At 43.6% G+C, this 13294-nt stretch overlaps 2 protein-coding genes across 2 annotated transcripts; one reads left to right on the forward strand and one right to left on the reverse strand.

Moving 5' to 3' along the window:
* Positions 1-1587: 1587 nt before the first annotated feature.
* Positions 1588-7335, reverse strand: LOC138971669 (uncharacterized). Its single transcript, XM_070344435.1, has 2 exons — positions 7039-7335; positions 1588-6443 (listed from the first exon to the last, which is right to left on the reverse strand). The coding sequence occupies exon 2, from the start codon at positions 5371-5373 to the stop codon at positions 3607-3609; it is 1767 nt and encodes a 588-aa protein (XP_070200536.1). The 5' UTR covers positions 5374-6443; positions 7039-7335; the 3' UTR covers positions 1588-3606.
* A 3891-nt stretch (positions 7336-11226) lies between these two features.
* Positions 11227-13081, forward strand: LOC138971671 (F-box only protein 39-like). Its single transcript, XM_070344437.1, has one exon. The coding sequence runs from the start codon at positions 11495-11497 to the stop codon at positions 12953-12955; it is 1461 nt and encodes a 486-aa protein (XP_070200538.1). The 5' UTR covers positions 11227-11494; the 3' UTR covers positions 12956-13081.
* The last annotated feature ends 213 nt before the right edge of the window (positions 13082-13294 follow it).

A 13294-nucleotide genomic window follows, 5' to 3' on the forward strand; every position in this document is an offset into this window, starting at 1 on the left:
GTGTACAAATTAAACCTACTTGACAGGGAAATAAGTGTGCGATTCGGGCGCTTTCGCTTTCATTGCGTTTTCTGCACTCGTTTACTTGGGTTTTGTTGGTATTTTTTGGACAAATGTAATAAAAAGTTATAGGGTCGGCCCCAAAAAATAGGGTAGGTCGGGTTACCGTAACCACACCTATTTTTTTTTTTAGGCCTTAAACTGCCAGTGCAATGCAAAGCTTGTCTTCTTCTTCCTTTTCTTTTACTTTATTTGGTGTTTAACGTCGTTTTCAACCATGAAGGTTATATCGCGACGGGGAAAGGGGGGAGATGGGATAGAGCCACTTGTCAATTGTTTCTTGTTCACAAAAGCACTAATCAAAAATTTGCTCCAGGGGCTTGCAACGTAGTACAATATATTACCTTACTGGGAGAATGCAAGTTTCCAGTACAAAGGACTTAACATTTCTTACATACTGCTTGACTAAAATCTTTACAAAAATTGACTATATTCTATACAAGAAACACTTAACAAGGGTAAAAAGAGAAACAGAATCCGTTAGTCGCCTCTTACGACATGCTGGGGAGCATCGGGTAAATTCTTCCCCCTAACCCGCGGGGGGTTCCTTCTTCTTCCGTTTAGCAACCACGGTCATGAATGACCATTATTGTTGCATTATTATTGTCGACGTACTGAGTAATAATAATAGAAGTGAACACAATTGTAAACTCAAAACTACGATTGGCATAGTCCTGAATTAACCCTGTAGAATTGACGTCACATATTATATATAATACATTTGAAAGAAGGACCCTTTGAGGTTCACTCAGAAGGGCAGTGAACCTCACAGGTGGTTTTACAAATCATGTATCATTTATTTGTATCTTCTTTCATCTGCAGTTGGAGTTGAAACTTTCCACACCTGTGTCATCATGATCATTCCTGTGCGTTGCTTCACCTGTGGAAAGGTGATAGGCAACAAGTGGGAGGGATACATCGGCCTACTGCAGGTGGAATACACAGAAGGGTCAGTACACAGACTGTGGTTTAGAAAGCCTGTGAAAGGCTCCATGGGTTGTAGTATTACTCTTAATTTCTTTCTGGTAAAACACACAAAAAACTTTGAGTTTGATGCACCAAGGGAAACTGTTGGTAGTGTGTGTGGGTGGTTTTGTGTGTGTGTGTGTGTTTTAACATTGTTTTTTAGGGTTTTTCTTTCAGTTGTTCTTTGTTGTTTTTCCCACACATCTTTGTTTCTGTTAAAATAATGTTCTTGTACCAGTGACTTGAAAATACTGAAAAGTCATACATGCGTTTCTCTTAGATCTATGTATGTGTGCGCAGTATGTCAGGAAACCATGCCTATTATTTTTTAACCTCTGTTGTGTGTTTGTTTTAAAGTGTGTCAATGTATCATGCTTTTTTTTTTTTAAACTGTTTCATGTGGTTTTAAAGTGCTTCAAAGTGGTACTTGTTTTCTGTTTGCAGTGATGCTCTGGATGCCTTGGGCTTGAAGCGGTACTGCTGCAGACGTATGTTGCTGTCTCACGTTGACCTCATCGAGAAACTTCTCAACTACGCTCCGCTGGAGAAATGATGGGACTGGTGTGTGTGTGAGAGACAAGTGTGCTGGAGAATTCAGCTGAAAACACTGAGCAGGGACGGCATTTCCCATCGAGAAACCAGGAATTCCTGACTTAAAAGATTATTTCCCGACATTTTTCCACAACTGAAAGAAGTTATGATTTATCCTCGGAAAAGAAAATTCAGTTTGACCATATGGATCAGAATAGTTGCTTTAAGTGTGAATGTTTTGATGAAAGATTTGTCATGGTTGTTGGATGAATTTTGGAAGGCAGGTGAAATGGACCTTTGAGAAGTTTTATCTGAAGAATAAAACATTGAAAGTTAGATTTATGGTGTCAGTTTTAACATTCCTCACTCTTCTCTCTCTCTCTCTCTCTCTCTCTCTCTCTCTCTCTCTCTCTCTCTGACACACACACACACACCTCTTGTACACACATTGACACAACACTTTGGCTTATATGAAATATGACTGGTTTACTTGGGAAAAACAAAAAACACTCCTAAAGCATGCACAGATTTTGCAAAGCGATATTGTTTATAAATGACAGTCCCTATCAAAATTAAACAGCTATGAAAGTAATGTCAATAATTAAAATAAATAAATAATTCAACTTCTGAAAGTGGAGATAGCAAAATGAAAGTTACATTAACATTGATTTTAATAATATCACATAGAAGTGTTTGTGTTATTGATTGCATATAGAGAAAAACAAAACAGCATGGACTGCATTCCCTTGAAGGATTCTGCCCTAGGCCGAAGGTGTAAGGTATCAGTGTGAGGATCACCTTAGTCACAGGCTTATAACTCAAAAAGTTTTTGCTCTTTTCTAAAACGATTTTCACCACTGGATAGAGCTTCAAAATCTCTTTAAGAAAATGTATGCAAATATATGCGACTCATTCCTTGGTGGAGGGTCACATTTGATCTTCAATGGGTACAGTGCTAACATTTTTGAACATGTAGATTAAGAAGACTTTTGAATGACAGAGAAAATAGCTAAAGTTGTCAGTGTCACTAAGATAATAAGCACAGTGAAAGAAGACTTTTGAAACTCAATTGTTATAAGGATTTCTGCCAATATTACTAATTAAACCAAATAACACGCATTATATGATCTGATAAGCGAAGGGAAGTAAGCACCCTAAAATGCATACAACATGTGTAAGGCCAACACACACAAAAATAGGGCCGGTAGGTCGGGATTTTCTTTCTTTTTTTTCCAAAAAAAACATTTTTAAGTTATTTTGCCAAAAAACAGACTTTTTTTTCTTCCCCCAAATGCCAAAAAAAAGTCTAGGGACGCGCGAAAAAATAGGGTCGGTCGGGATACCGTAAACAGACTTTTTTGTGTGGGCCTAATAGAGTAAGTGAGAGTTATTCAGAACCAATCTCCTGGCACCCGAGAAGGGGGGGGGGGGGATCGTGATTCATGCAGGCAATCAGAATTTCGACAGGTGTGCAGGAAGGAAATAAAGCTCAGAAACACGAGTCCAAGAAAGTCCTGTCTTTTCGCCCCCAATGCACCCATATCATGGGAGATAAACTATGCGGAAACCATGTCTCTTGAGTTTAGTCTTGACATCATCATAATTCATCGGCAGGGTCACGCCCAGTGAGGGGAGGTCAAAAGCGATAGTTGTGTCAGGAAAGGAGTACATGTACGCCCTCGCCCCGACTCTCACGCGCCCCAGGGAACTAAGATCCAACTGAAGCAGCATCAGGGGGTTCAACTCTTCCTGTGTCCAAGACATCGTACATGGTCTCCCCTTCTTTCCAAGACAGAAGCTGTGCAATGTCTCTGATGCTGGCTTTGGAACGCTTCGATAACTAAAAGATGTTCGGAGATATCGAAGAAGCTGAGTTGGGTTATTGTCTTCCTCAAGACCGATAATGAAGTATCGGCGTCCCCGTGCACTTTGTAGCATGTATGTTTTGCATCGCCCAGCGTTATGATTTATCACTTTGGGAACTCCCTCTTTGGGGGATGGTTTTCATCTCTACCGCAATGCCTGACTCTTCTATCAGCTGGTTTAGTTTTAATAGTTTGGCCTCTTCCTTCTCTCCTGTTTTTCTGTATTGTGGAGACGCTCTTTGGAGTCTTCAGTAACAGCAGCGCCGCTTTGGTCTGTGAGCGCCATGCGTTGCCAGAGAACTGACTGCTGAAGTTTAGCTGAGATGCTGCCTGGAAGGCATCTGTCCAGGAGTCTAACAAACCAGCGAATCCACTGGATGATCCAGTGTCTCACAGGTGCCGTCATGTGATAAAACAGATTCTGTTTCTGGGATGCAGTTGCAGGTGTATTGCTTGGGTTCAAGTCTGAAGACACGAGAAGCTCATGAGTTGATGCCAAGTTTACTGTTTCCTTTTCTTCAGTTTCAGACTGATTCTGTGAAGTTGTCAATGTGGATGAAGCGGAGCATGCCTGTAGTAGTGCAGAACTGGCCAAAAGTGACTCCAGACTTCCTTTGACAGGAATTGTTGTAAGGTCATGGTCAACGCCTTGAAAAAACACCTCCAGATCTTTCAATGTGACCTTCAGGCGAAGACCGGAGTTGGTAGGATGGGGGAAGGTCAGTACGGCTTTATTTTTCTGGTACAGGTTATCAGCAACGGCTACAAGAAATCTTGGTTGCTTGACACTTGCGAGGGGGAAAGGGTTTTCAAGGTCTTCAGTCAGGTTCAGTACAGACAGGAGTTCTTGTTTGTCCAGAGGCGTAATCTTCTTTCTGGGTTTTAGCTGTGTTTTCAGGTTACTGAAGTCCACTTTCTGTTTCTCGTGGCAGACGAAGAGGAAGTAGCCGTCTCTCTTATCTTTCAAGTACACACATCTACAGGGGATGAAAGAATTACCTGGTGTGTTGGATAATAGAACTTCAACTTGGATTTCAAGTTTTTCAAACAGGCTTTTGTAAGGTTCAAGAAACTCTTCTCCATCTTCTGGTTGATGTGCTTGCATGGCAGAACGTTCTGAAGAAGCCTGTTTACTGTGTCTTGCAGCTTCTTCCATGTTAGACTCTCTTGACTTCTTATGGCTTTCATGGTGATCCATGTGTTTGAATCGGCTTCCTGCAGTTGAAAAGTTATACTTCCTGCCTGAACTGTAGGAGACCAGAGACGGAAGCGTTTCCAAGGCAACTCCACAGTAGCTGAGAAAATTCTCCAGTTGGGTCAATGTCAGGCCGACTTGGAACTGTGCCAGCAGCGGGTGGAAGAACAACTTGGTGGCGTCTCTGTCGATTCTCTTCACCAGGGAGGCGTCGATCAGAACGCGGACTCCTCGCGCTGAAGCATGGATCAGAGCTAGTGGGGTCAATGCTCCCGGCTGAACGCGGAGAAGACTCCAGAGAGACTCTTTGCTGGCAAAGTGAAGGTTTCCAGAGCTGCTGAGATGGAACCGCACGACTTGAAGATCAGCGTAGTCGTCTTCATCGCAGATGATCAAGTATGCTTGTCCCTTCTTGTCCTTCAGCAACAGGTTCTTGCAGTAGACTCCTTGGCTTGAAGTTGAATTGCTGGATCCAGCTTCTCTTTGTCGTCCCTGCTTCAGCCGGTGTTGTTCAAGGTGAACGGATATCTCCAGCTCTTCCAGGATGTCCAGGACTTTCTGAACATTTGGATCTTGTGGCGCTGTAGAAGACTTCTCTTTTTCATCTTCATTACCATCATTTCTGATCTGAGGGAAGACGTATTTCTCAGCGTTTTGCTTCTCCATTTCATCCATGTTGGATTCTTGGTACTTCCCCTCTCCGCTGTGGTGGGAGAGGGGAGGTAAGGCGACCCCGCCGAAGCGGGGTTGTTCCATCCTGGCGGGGGGGTTTGGGGGGGGACCCTAAATAAGAAATATGGCTGCCTGGGAAGCATGATGCTCCCAGGCTTCGCTCGGCACTGTGAAGGGGTCATCCCTCCACGTGTCATGTTTGGAGACTTTGAGGTCAAGGTCACTTCTGAGATTTTGAAAAAGCTCGGGCAGGCCTACGGTTATAGGCTTTCTCACGGCATGTCTGGATCAAGTTCCAACCACCCTTCCACATTTATATCAGTGCATAACTGAATGATTTTAGTTTCAACCACAAGACTACATTTCTGTTCTTTCTCACAGCATATCTGAATAAAGTACCAAACAGTCGACTATATCTCTGGATTTTCTCCCAACATATGTCAGACTGAAGCAACATACAGTAGACAATCAAACAGTATCACATAAAATATAGGCTGTATATATCTTACAACCCCATATTGCAGCTGTGATCTTCCGCAAATGAAATGAGACTGTTCCCACAACTACAAGTATCAAATCATGTTTGTACTGATTTCCAGGTAGGCAAAAATTAAGTCTCCCCACCTAAACAATGATTAAAACATTTCAGAAGTACATCATTGCTAGGAGTGTGCTGTAAATGTAAAAAGTAAAACTACTACAGTATCATAGCATGTGGGTTAGCATCACTGTACTAACAGTTCAGAGCCATTGTCACTACATCCCTCTTCAGTTCAAGTACAAAAAGCACACATACTGTGATGCTTGGACTCTCAGTTTGTCACTAACATGCTCACATTATCCTAACAATCTCACAAGCAAAGTTGTTTTGTCAGAGTCAACCCTGCATTGTCTTTATGAAGACTGTAAATTCATCATCAAAGTCTAGATATCCTGTCAGCAAAGGTTTGACTGACTGCACTTTACATTCACATGGCAAGGTTACCGCTGGTTTTCGTCTTCATTTTTGACTGCGGTGAAAGCTTTCTAGCCAGTGGAATTCAGATTTTTGCTCACAGGAAGACCATTGTTGCGGTGAGGTGGTTAAGTCTGCAGATCAGGTTGACCAGTATGTGGTATCGTCACGATGCCATCGTCCACAAGTGATGAAGATTCTGAAAGACGAAAACAAGGAGGAATTTATTCAAATGAAACTGATCTCTTCCCAAGAAAAATACCAATTGCCTGGCTGTTTAGTGCAGACACTCTCTCTCTCTCTCTCTCTCTCTCTCTCTCTCTCTCTCTCTCTCTCTCTCTCTCTCTCTCTCTCTCTCTCTCTCTCTCTCTCTCTCTCTCCAAAGAAATAAGAACTACAAGGGCCATTTCTTTACCCAAAAACAATCCGTACCCGACTTCGATGCCATCAATCAACGTGTTAAATAGTCAAGGGAGACAAGTATTCAAACGAGTAGATTGTATTCATAACTACAGTTGCTTCCCTTGCATCAGTGCACTCGCTCATGCACTGTTGAGACTGGAGGCTCGATCAGCAGTGAACCGTGAACGTGCCCTTCCTCGCCGTATTTCTGTGCCTCCCCCCCCCCCCCCCCCCCCACACACACACACACAGAAGTCAGTAAGAACGATGATGCGGCCTCAGGGCAGAATCAAAAACAAATTAAGACAAAAACTTCCGGTCTCAAGGCAGTTTCATGCACACTGACAATCCTTTAGCAAATTGAATTATCATCCTTAAAAATGAACTCTTACCTGGGATAATATTCTGGACGAATATTGCCTTCTGCAGTAGCCTTGTTACGATGAGAAGCAAGTTTTCGTCAGCTATTTCATCGTGGTGGGCCCCGGCTTGGCATTTGCTCAGCATAGCATAGCGAGTCTGTCGTGCAACGCTGGTTTCAGTTTCTCACTGTGTAATACATTTCATCGATTTTCTTCTCCCTGGTTTCTCATTTCTTCGTTCCTCTTGTGTCAGTCAGACGTGGAAGTAGAAAGGTATTCAGCGCGGCTCAGAATTTATACCCCAAAAAGTTGACCAGCCGACAACCTTCGCAGAACCAAAATAGACTTTACTAAGCGATAAATATGTCACAGCCTTCGTGCGGGTCATATAGCTTCATCCATACACACACAAAACAGAGATAAATCAAAGACAAAACGGATTAAAGCTGGAATATTTGAGTAAAAGTGTCTGGTATAGTCCATTTGTTTGGTTTTTGGTAAATTCGGGTATACGGTACATGTATAACGATTTTCTCTATGAATTGGTTCTGCCTATCGTCGTCGCTATGAACGCTACAAACCAGGCCAAAGGGGGCGTGTCCTAAGGGTTGCTTTCAATCGGTTTCATCAGACAAGAGTAAATATAGTTCTTTCCATAAATAGTACCTTACTGCGTTGCTTAAAATAGCACGTTGGAAGCAACAGGCGCGTGTTACCGAATGTTTCCTATAGTATCCAAATGAACTGTAGGCTAGATACGACTTTGGAGAACAGTACATAAACTAACTCAGGAATGTCGCACTAGAGGCGCCAAACAAATACAGTCTAGATCTGGTCTGCCACTCAGCCAATAAAATATGGTTTATCACTGAAAACGCTGACTGCTACCAGTGTAGCTGTCATCAAGTTGAAGGTACTGTCAGTCCTTCCCGCGTAGGCCATGTTATTACACCCCCGGTATAGTTACACCCCCGGTATAGGGGTGTGTATAGGTTTCGGTCCATGTGTTTGTTTGTTTGTTTGTTTGTTTGTTTGTGTGTTTGTGTTCGCATATAGATCTCAAGAATGAACGGACCGATCGTCACCAAACTTGGTGAACAGGTTCTATACATTCCTGAGACGGTCCTTACAAAAATTGGGACCAGTCAAACACACGGTTAGGGAGTTATTGGTGGATTAAAATTATACAAGGACTTATAGAGGGACATCTTAATGGTCAAAGGGAAATAACCATTCTCACTCAGTCACTGCCACCAACTGAGAAGGTTATTTCCCTTTGACGGGGGTGTTTTTCCTACCTCGGAGGAATTTCTTGTCATGTTTTTAACTTTACCAGTCTAATATCCCTAATATGTTTACGGAGAGGCCTGTGAAAACCTAGAACCTCAGTAAAAGTCGTCTTCTCCTCCTCACGATCATGCCTGTTTCCCGTGGCCAAAGCCGGTATCAGCCCAGACATTTACATATAGTTAAGTACAGCATTTTGGTACGAAAAAAATACAAACAATTATATATGTATAATTAGCGTGGCGGTTTTGAGTGAAGACTGAGTAAATTGTGTGTGTGTGTGTGTGTGTGTGTGTGTGTGTGTGTGTGTGTGTGTGTGTGTGTGTGTGTGTGTGTGTGTGTGTGTGTGTGTGTGTGTGCACGCCGCTCGCACGCACGTACGCACGCACACACACACAAAACACACACACATAAACACACACACACACACACACACACACCGGCCACATGGGGAAGAGGTGGGGGCGTGGAACTCATCGACCTAGTATTTTCATCTACAAGAACAAACCGATAGAAAATATCAGCTGCCAAACTGGTCTACGATTACGGCTGTCTGGGTCCCCGATATAGCAGTGGATAATCCGGTCGATTTAATTGTTACACTCAGTGACCCACGGGCTTAACCTCGATATGTTTACAGCACACAACACAGCGCGCTCCTTGGATTTGTATGTCTAGTGTTTTGCTTCGAACACAATGTGTGTACTCAAAGTACAGTGACACATGTGATTGTCGTCCTCTACGCTTCAAACATGGTATGTTTACAACACAAAACACGGAGCGCACCTTGAATTTGTATGTCTAGTGTTTCGCTACGAACACAATGTGTGTACTGAAAGTACAGTGACACATGTGATTGTCGTCCTCTACGCTTCAAACATGGTATGTTTATTGCACAAAACACAACGCGGTTTTGGTCTTTACAAGGCTTTTGCTGTGATAAAAACGTGTGAACTCAAAGTACAGTGACACATGTGATTGTCGTCCTCTACGCTTCAAACATGGTATGTTTTCAACACAAAACACAACGCGGCTTGGGTCTTTATATGTCGTTTGCTGTGACCAAAACGTGTGTACTCAAAGTACAGTGACACATGTGATTGTCGTCCTCTACGCTTCAAACATGGTATGTTTTCAACACAAAACACAACGCGGCTTGGGTCTTTATATGTCGTTTGCTGTGACCAAAACGTGTGTACTCAAAGTACAGTGACACATGTGATTGTCGTCCTCTACGCTTCAAACATGGTATGTTTTCAACACAAAACACAACGCGGCTTGGGTCTTTATATGTCGTTTGCTGTGACCAAAACGTGTGTACTCAAAATACAGTGACACATGTGATTGTCGTCCTCTACGCTTCAAACATGGTATGTTTTCAACACAAAACACAACGCGGCTTGGGTCTTTATATGTCGTTTGCTGTGACCAAAACGTGTGTACTCAAAGTACAGTGACACATGTGATTGTCGACGAACCTACACGTCTATACTGTGGAATGCGTACAATACACATCATATCGTGCAGCTTGGATTTGTACGCGAAGGACTCGGTGGTTAAAAGATATGTACTGAAAGCAAAGCGAGGTATTTGAGTGCTTTTCTAGACGCTTCTATTTGTTTCCAACACAACGCAAAGCATTTCTTGCAATTTTGCGTGGAAGTATCGTGTTGTGGTCAAAACGTGTCAAAACGTGTGTACTGCAAGCAGAGTGACACATGTGATTGCCGTCCTATACGCTTACAAGTGCAGTTTGGATTTTTACGTGGAAGCTTTTTGCTGTGATCAAAACGCATAATTCAAGTACTGAAAGCACAGTACGTGACACATACATTTGATCATCCTCCTGTACGTCTGAACCTTGGAATGTTAACAATAAACAGCACAACGTGCAGCTTGGAGTTTTAAGTGAACGTCTTCAACGTGTGTACTAAAAGCACAACGACATATTTGATTGTCGAGTTAAGTGTTTAGAGTGTCTTAATGTCGTCCATTCAAGAGTGTAGAAAGCCAGATCAACAGAACAACTCCGGAAATAACTCTGTCGGGGTTGTATGGGTTGTGAAAGAGTTATATACTCTTGCTTTTAGTGAGGCAAACTTTCCACACGTGCTCCTTGACCACGTGTTTCAGACACCCCCTTGACGGTTAGTGACTGGCCTATAATGTCGCGTGGGAAAATGTGCCTGAATAAAAACACATGTTCGTGACTGTATTGCGTGTGCTGAGAATATGGAGCCTCCTGCATTGTCTGAAGTGAAGACAGGTTCTGAAAGGGTGCACGCAAATATAACAAGCGACAGCTATAAAGAAAGCAAAGCCCTTTGCCGCACAGACAGAACGGTTGTGAAGAACGGGCTTTTTCACACCACAGAAAGTGTACCCAGAGAACAAAAAATCCCACTAAAGATTGTCGAGGAAGGTGTAATGACTGAACAAGATAGCCAAGACGTTGTGGGAGAAGGAGCTGCTCTTCCGACTCATGATAACGATCCCATCATATACCCACCAGAGATAAAGTTCTAAATGATTATGAATCGTCTCCAGGTGACAACGACGTGTCAAAAGTAATGATGAGGGAGACAACTGAACACAGCAATACAACTTGCCTGAGCCAAGAAGACGTTTTGCAAGATTTGAGAAGTCAGGCAATTGGAGATAGTAATGAAACTTTCCCAAGCAAAAAAATGTTTTGCAAGATATGAGAAGGGAGGCAACAGGAGACAGTAATGGAACTTTCCTAAGCGAAGAATTTTTTTTTATTTGGTGTTTAACGTCGTTTTCAACCGTTCAAGGTTATATCGCGACGGAGGGAAGGGGGGGTGATGGGATAGAGCCACTTGTCAATTGTTTCTTGTTCACAAAAGCACTAATCAAAAATTTGCTCCAGGGGATTGCAACGTAGTACAAAATATTACCTTACTGGGAGAATGCAAGTTTCCAGTACAAAGGACTTAACATTTCTTACATACTGCTTGACTAAAAATCTTTACAAACATTGACTATATTCTATACAAGAAACACTTAACAAGGGTAAAAGGAGAAACAGAATCCGTTAGTCGCCTCTTACGACATGCTGGGGAGCATCGGGTAAATTCTTTCTCGTCCCAACCAATATGGGACTCCCCCTAACCCGCGGGGGGCCTAAGCGAAGAAGACGTTTTGCAAGTCATGGGAAGGGAGGCAACTGAAGACAGTAATGGAACTTTCCAAAGCGAAAAAAGATGTTCCACAAAATATGAGAGGGGAAACAAAAGGACACATCAATGAAACTTCCCGCTGCGAAGAGGATGTTTCGCAAGACATGACAAGGAACAGAGTTGGGCGCGCAGCGTCTTCTCTTTTACCGGAAGCAGTGTGGGTACGAGTGATGGAACTGTTGGCTCTTCCCGACAAATATCATATGACTATCACGTGCTCGCTGTTTAATCGGTTATTCTACACCCCCAGTTTGTGGCGTTACGCAATTTTGGACTGCAGAGCTACCCAGGCAAAAACTGTCATGTCTTCTCCGATTCTCCGTCTTCGGCAGTACTCTAGCGTGAGCAGGTGTAGATTTTCGGACCAGCAAACGGCAATGGTTCAAACATTCGGACGACATATTCAGCACGCCAAGCTTCTCCTACCATACGGCTTTACCGGGCTCACAGAAGATGCAGTACACACAGTGACGAACTTGCTCGAGAATGGAAGCCTGAAAAGTCTGTACCTCGACCTGAACGTACAGGCTCAGGCCCTCAACAAGCTGCTGAGGAGAGGTAGAGTTCTTGAGCACTGTGGCGTGAGAGTGGTTCTGGACCATCTGAAGAAAGCAGTGAACTTGGAACGATTGACGATCCACTCCTGGTGCTTTCCTCTCGTAGTGACGTCAGAAAGTCCACAGTGTGACGTGGTGAAGGTCCTTACTGACGGAGAACTGTGCTGTCCTCTTCGCAGTCTCAGCATCGCGTGGAGGTTGTCCTCGGCGGTTAGAGGTAGTAGTCATGGTCTGTGTCATGTCGACCCAGCGTTCAAGTCCCCGACTACAGCTTTAAAACTAGTGAGTAAGTTCCAGAGTCTTCAACACCTCGAGCTGCTTCACGTCATGATCAGCGATGAGCTGTTTGAAGAACTAGCCACTGCAAAGAGTAAGTGTCGCGCTCCTCTTCTAACGCTGTCTGTTGTGCAGCGTTTCAGCTGCAGGAAGAAGTCACCGACACTGTCCCCTGCCTCGTGGTCCTTGCTGACGTCAGCATGCCCCAGACTTGACGTCACTCTGGACACTGACGTCAGAGAAACTGCTCCGCTGGCTTGGATTCTACGTCAACCTTGCGTTCCACTCACGACGCTCAGACTAAGACGTTTACGTGGTCATCTGGTTACGGAAGTTCTGCGGCAGCTTCTGCGTTTCAAACCAACATTACGGGCTCTGTATTGCGCCGACACGAGGATCTTTAACGTGGAAGAAACTGAAAGCGTGGTCGATTCTGACTACGATGCGGTTTTGTTAAATGTAGTTAAGCAGTGTTCGCGTATTGAGGACCTGGTTGTTCCCGGTGTTTTGTTTGACGACACCGTAAGGCGACTGAAGGAGCTTGAGAGAAACTGGAGAAAGTTTGATGTGAAGACAGTTCGTGACACTGATGGTGGATTTCAGACGCAAAGCGGAGGAAGCGTGTAAAGATCTATCAGCTGACTGTTAAATGGCTGTTAATTTGCGTTAAAAGTCAGGTACGAGCAGCGCGCGGAGGTGTGTGTGTGTGTGTGTGTGTGTGTGTGTGTGTGTGTGTGTGTGTGTGTGTTTGTGTGTCTGTGTGTCTGTGTATGTATGTGTGTGTGTGTGTCTGTGTGTGTGGGTGTGTGTGCGTGTGTGTGTGTGTGTGTGTGTGTGTGTGTGTGTGTTTGGCTTTGTGTGCCTTTCACAAGTTTGTTCATCCTTGACTTGTGCATATAAAGTGTCTGATTATAATGTGATGGAACGTATTTATGCGTTTATTTTAGGTGACAGAAAGCGACAAAA

The sequence above is a fragment of the Littorina saxatilis genome, linkage group LG7 (assembly GCF_037325665.1).
Source record: "Littorina saxatilis isolate snail1 linkage group LG7, US_GU_Lsax_2.0, whole genome shotgun sequence".
In the NCBI taxonomy this organism is placed as follows: domain Eukaryota; kingdom Metazoa; phylum Mollusca; class Gastropoda; order Littorinimorpha; family Littorinidae; genus Littorina; species Littorina saxatilis.

What these genes read in the sequence shown, in the direction of transcription:
- LOC138971671 (XM_070344437.1), top strand. Translation starts at nt 11,495, where the DNA reads ATGGAACTTTCCAAAGCGAAAAAAGATGTTCCACAAAATATGAGAGGG.
- LOC138971669 (XM_070344435.1), bottom strand. Translation starts at nt 5,373, where the DNA reads ATGGAACAACCCCGCTTCGGCGGGGTCGCCTTACCTCCCCTCTCCCAC.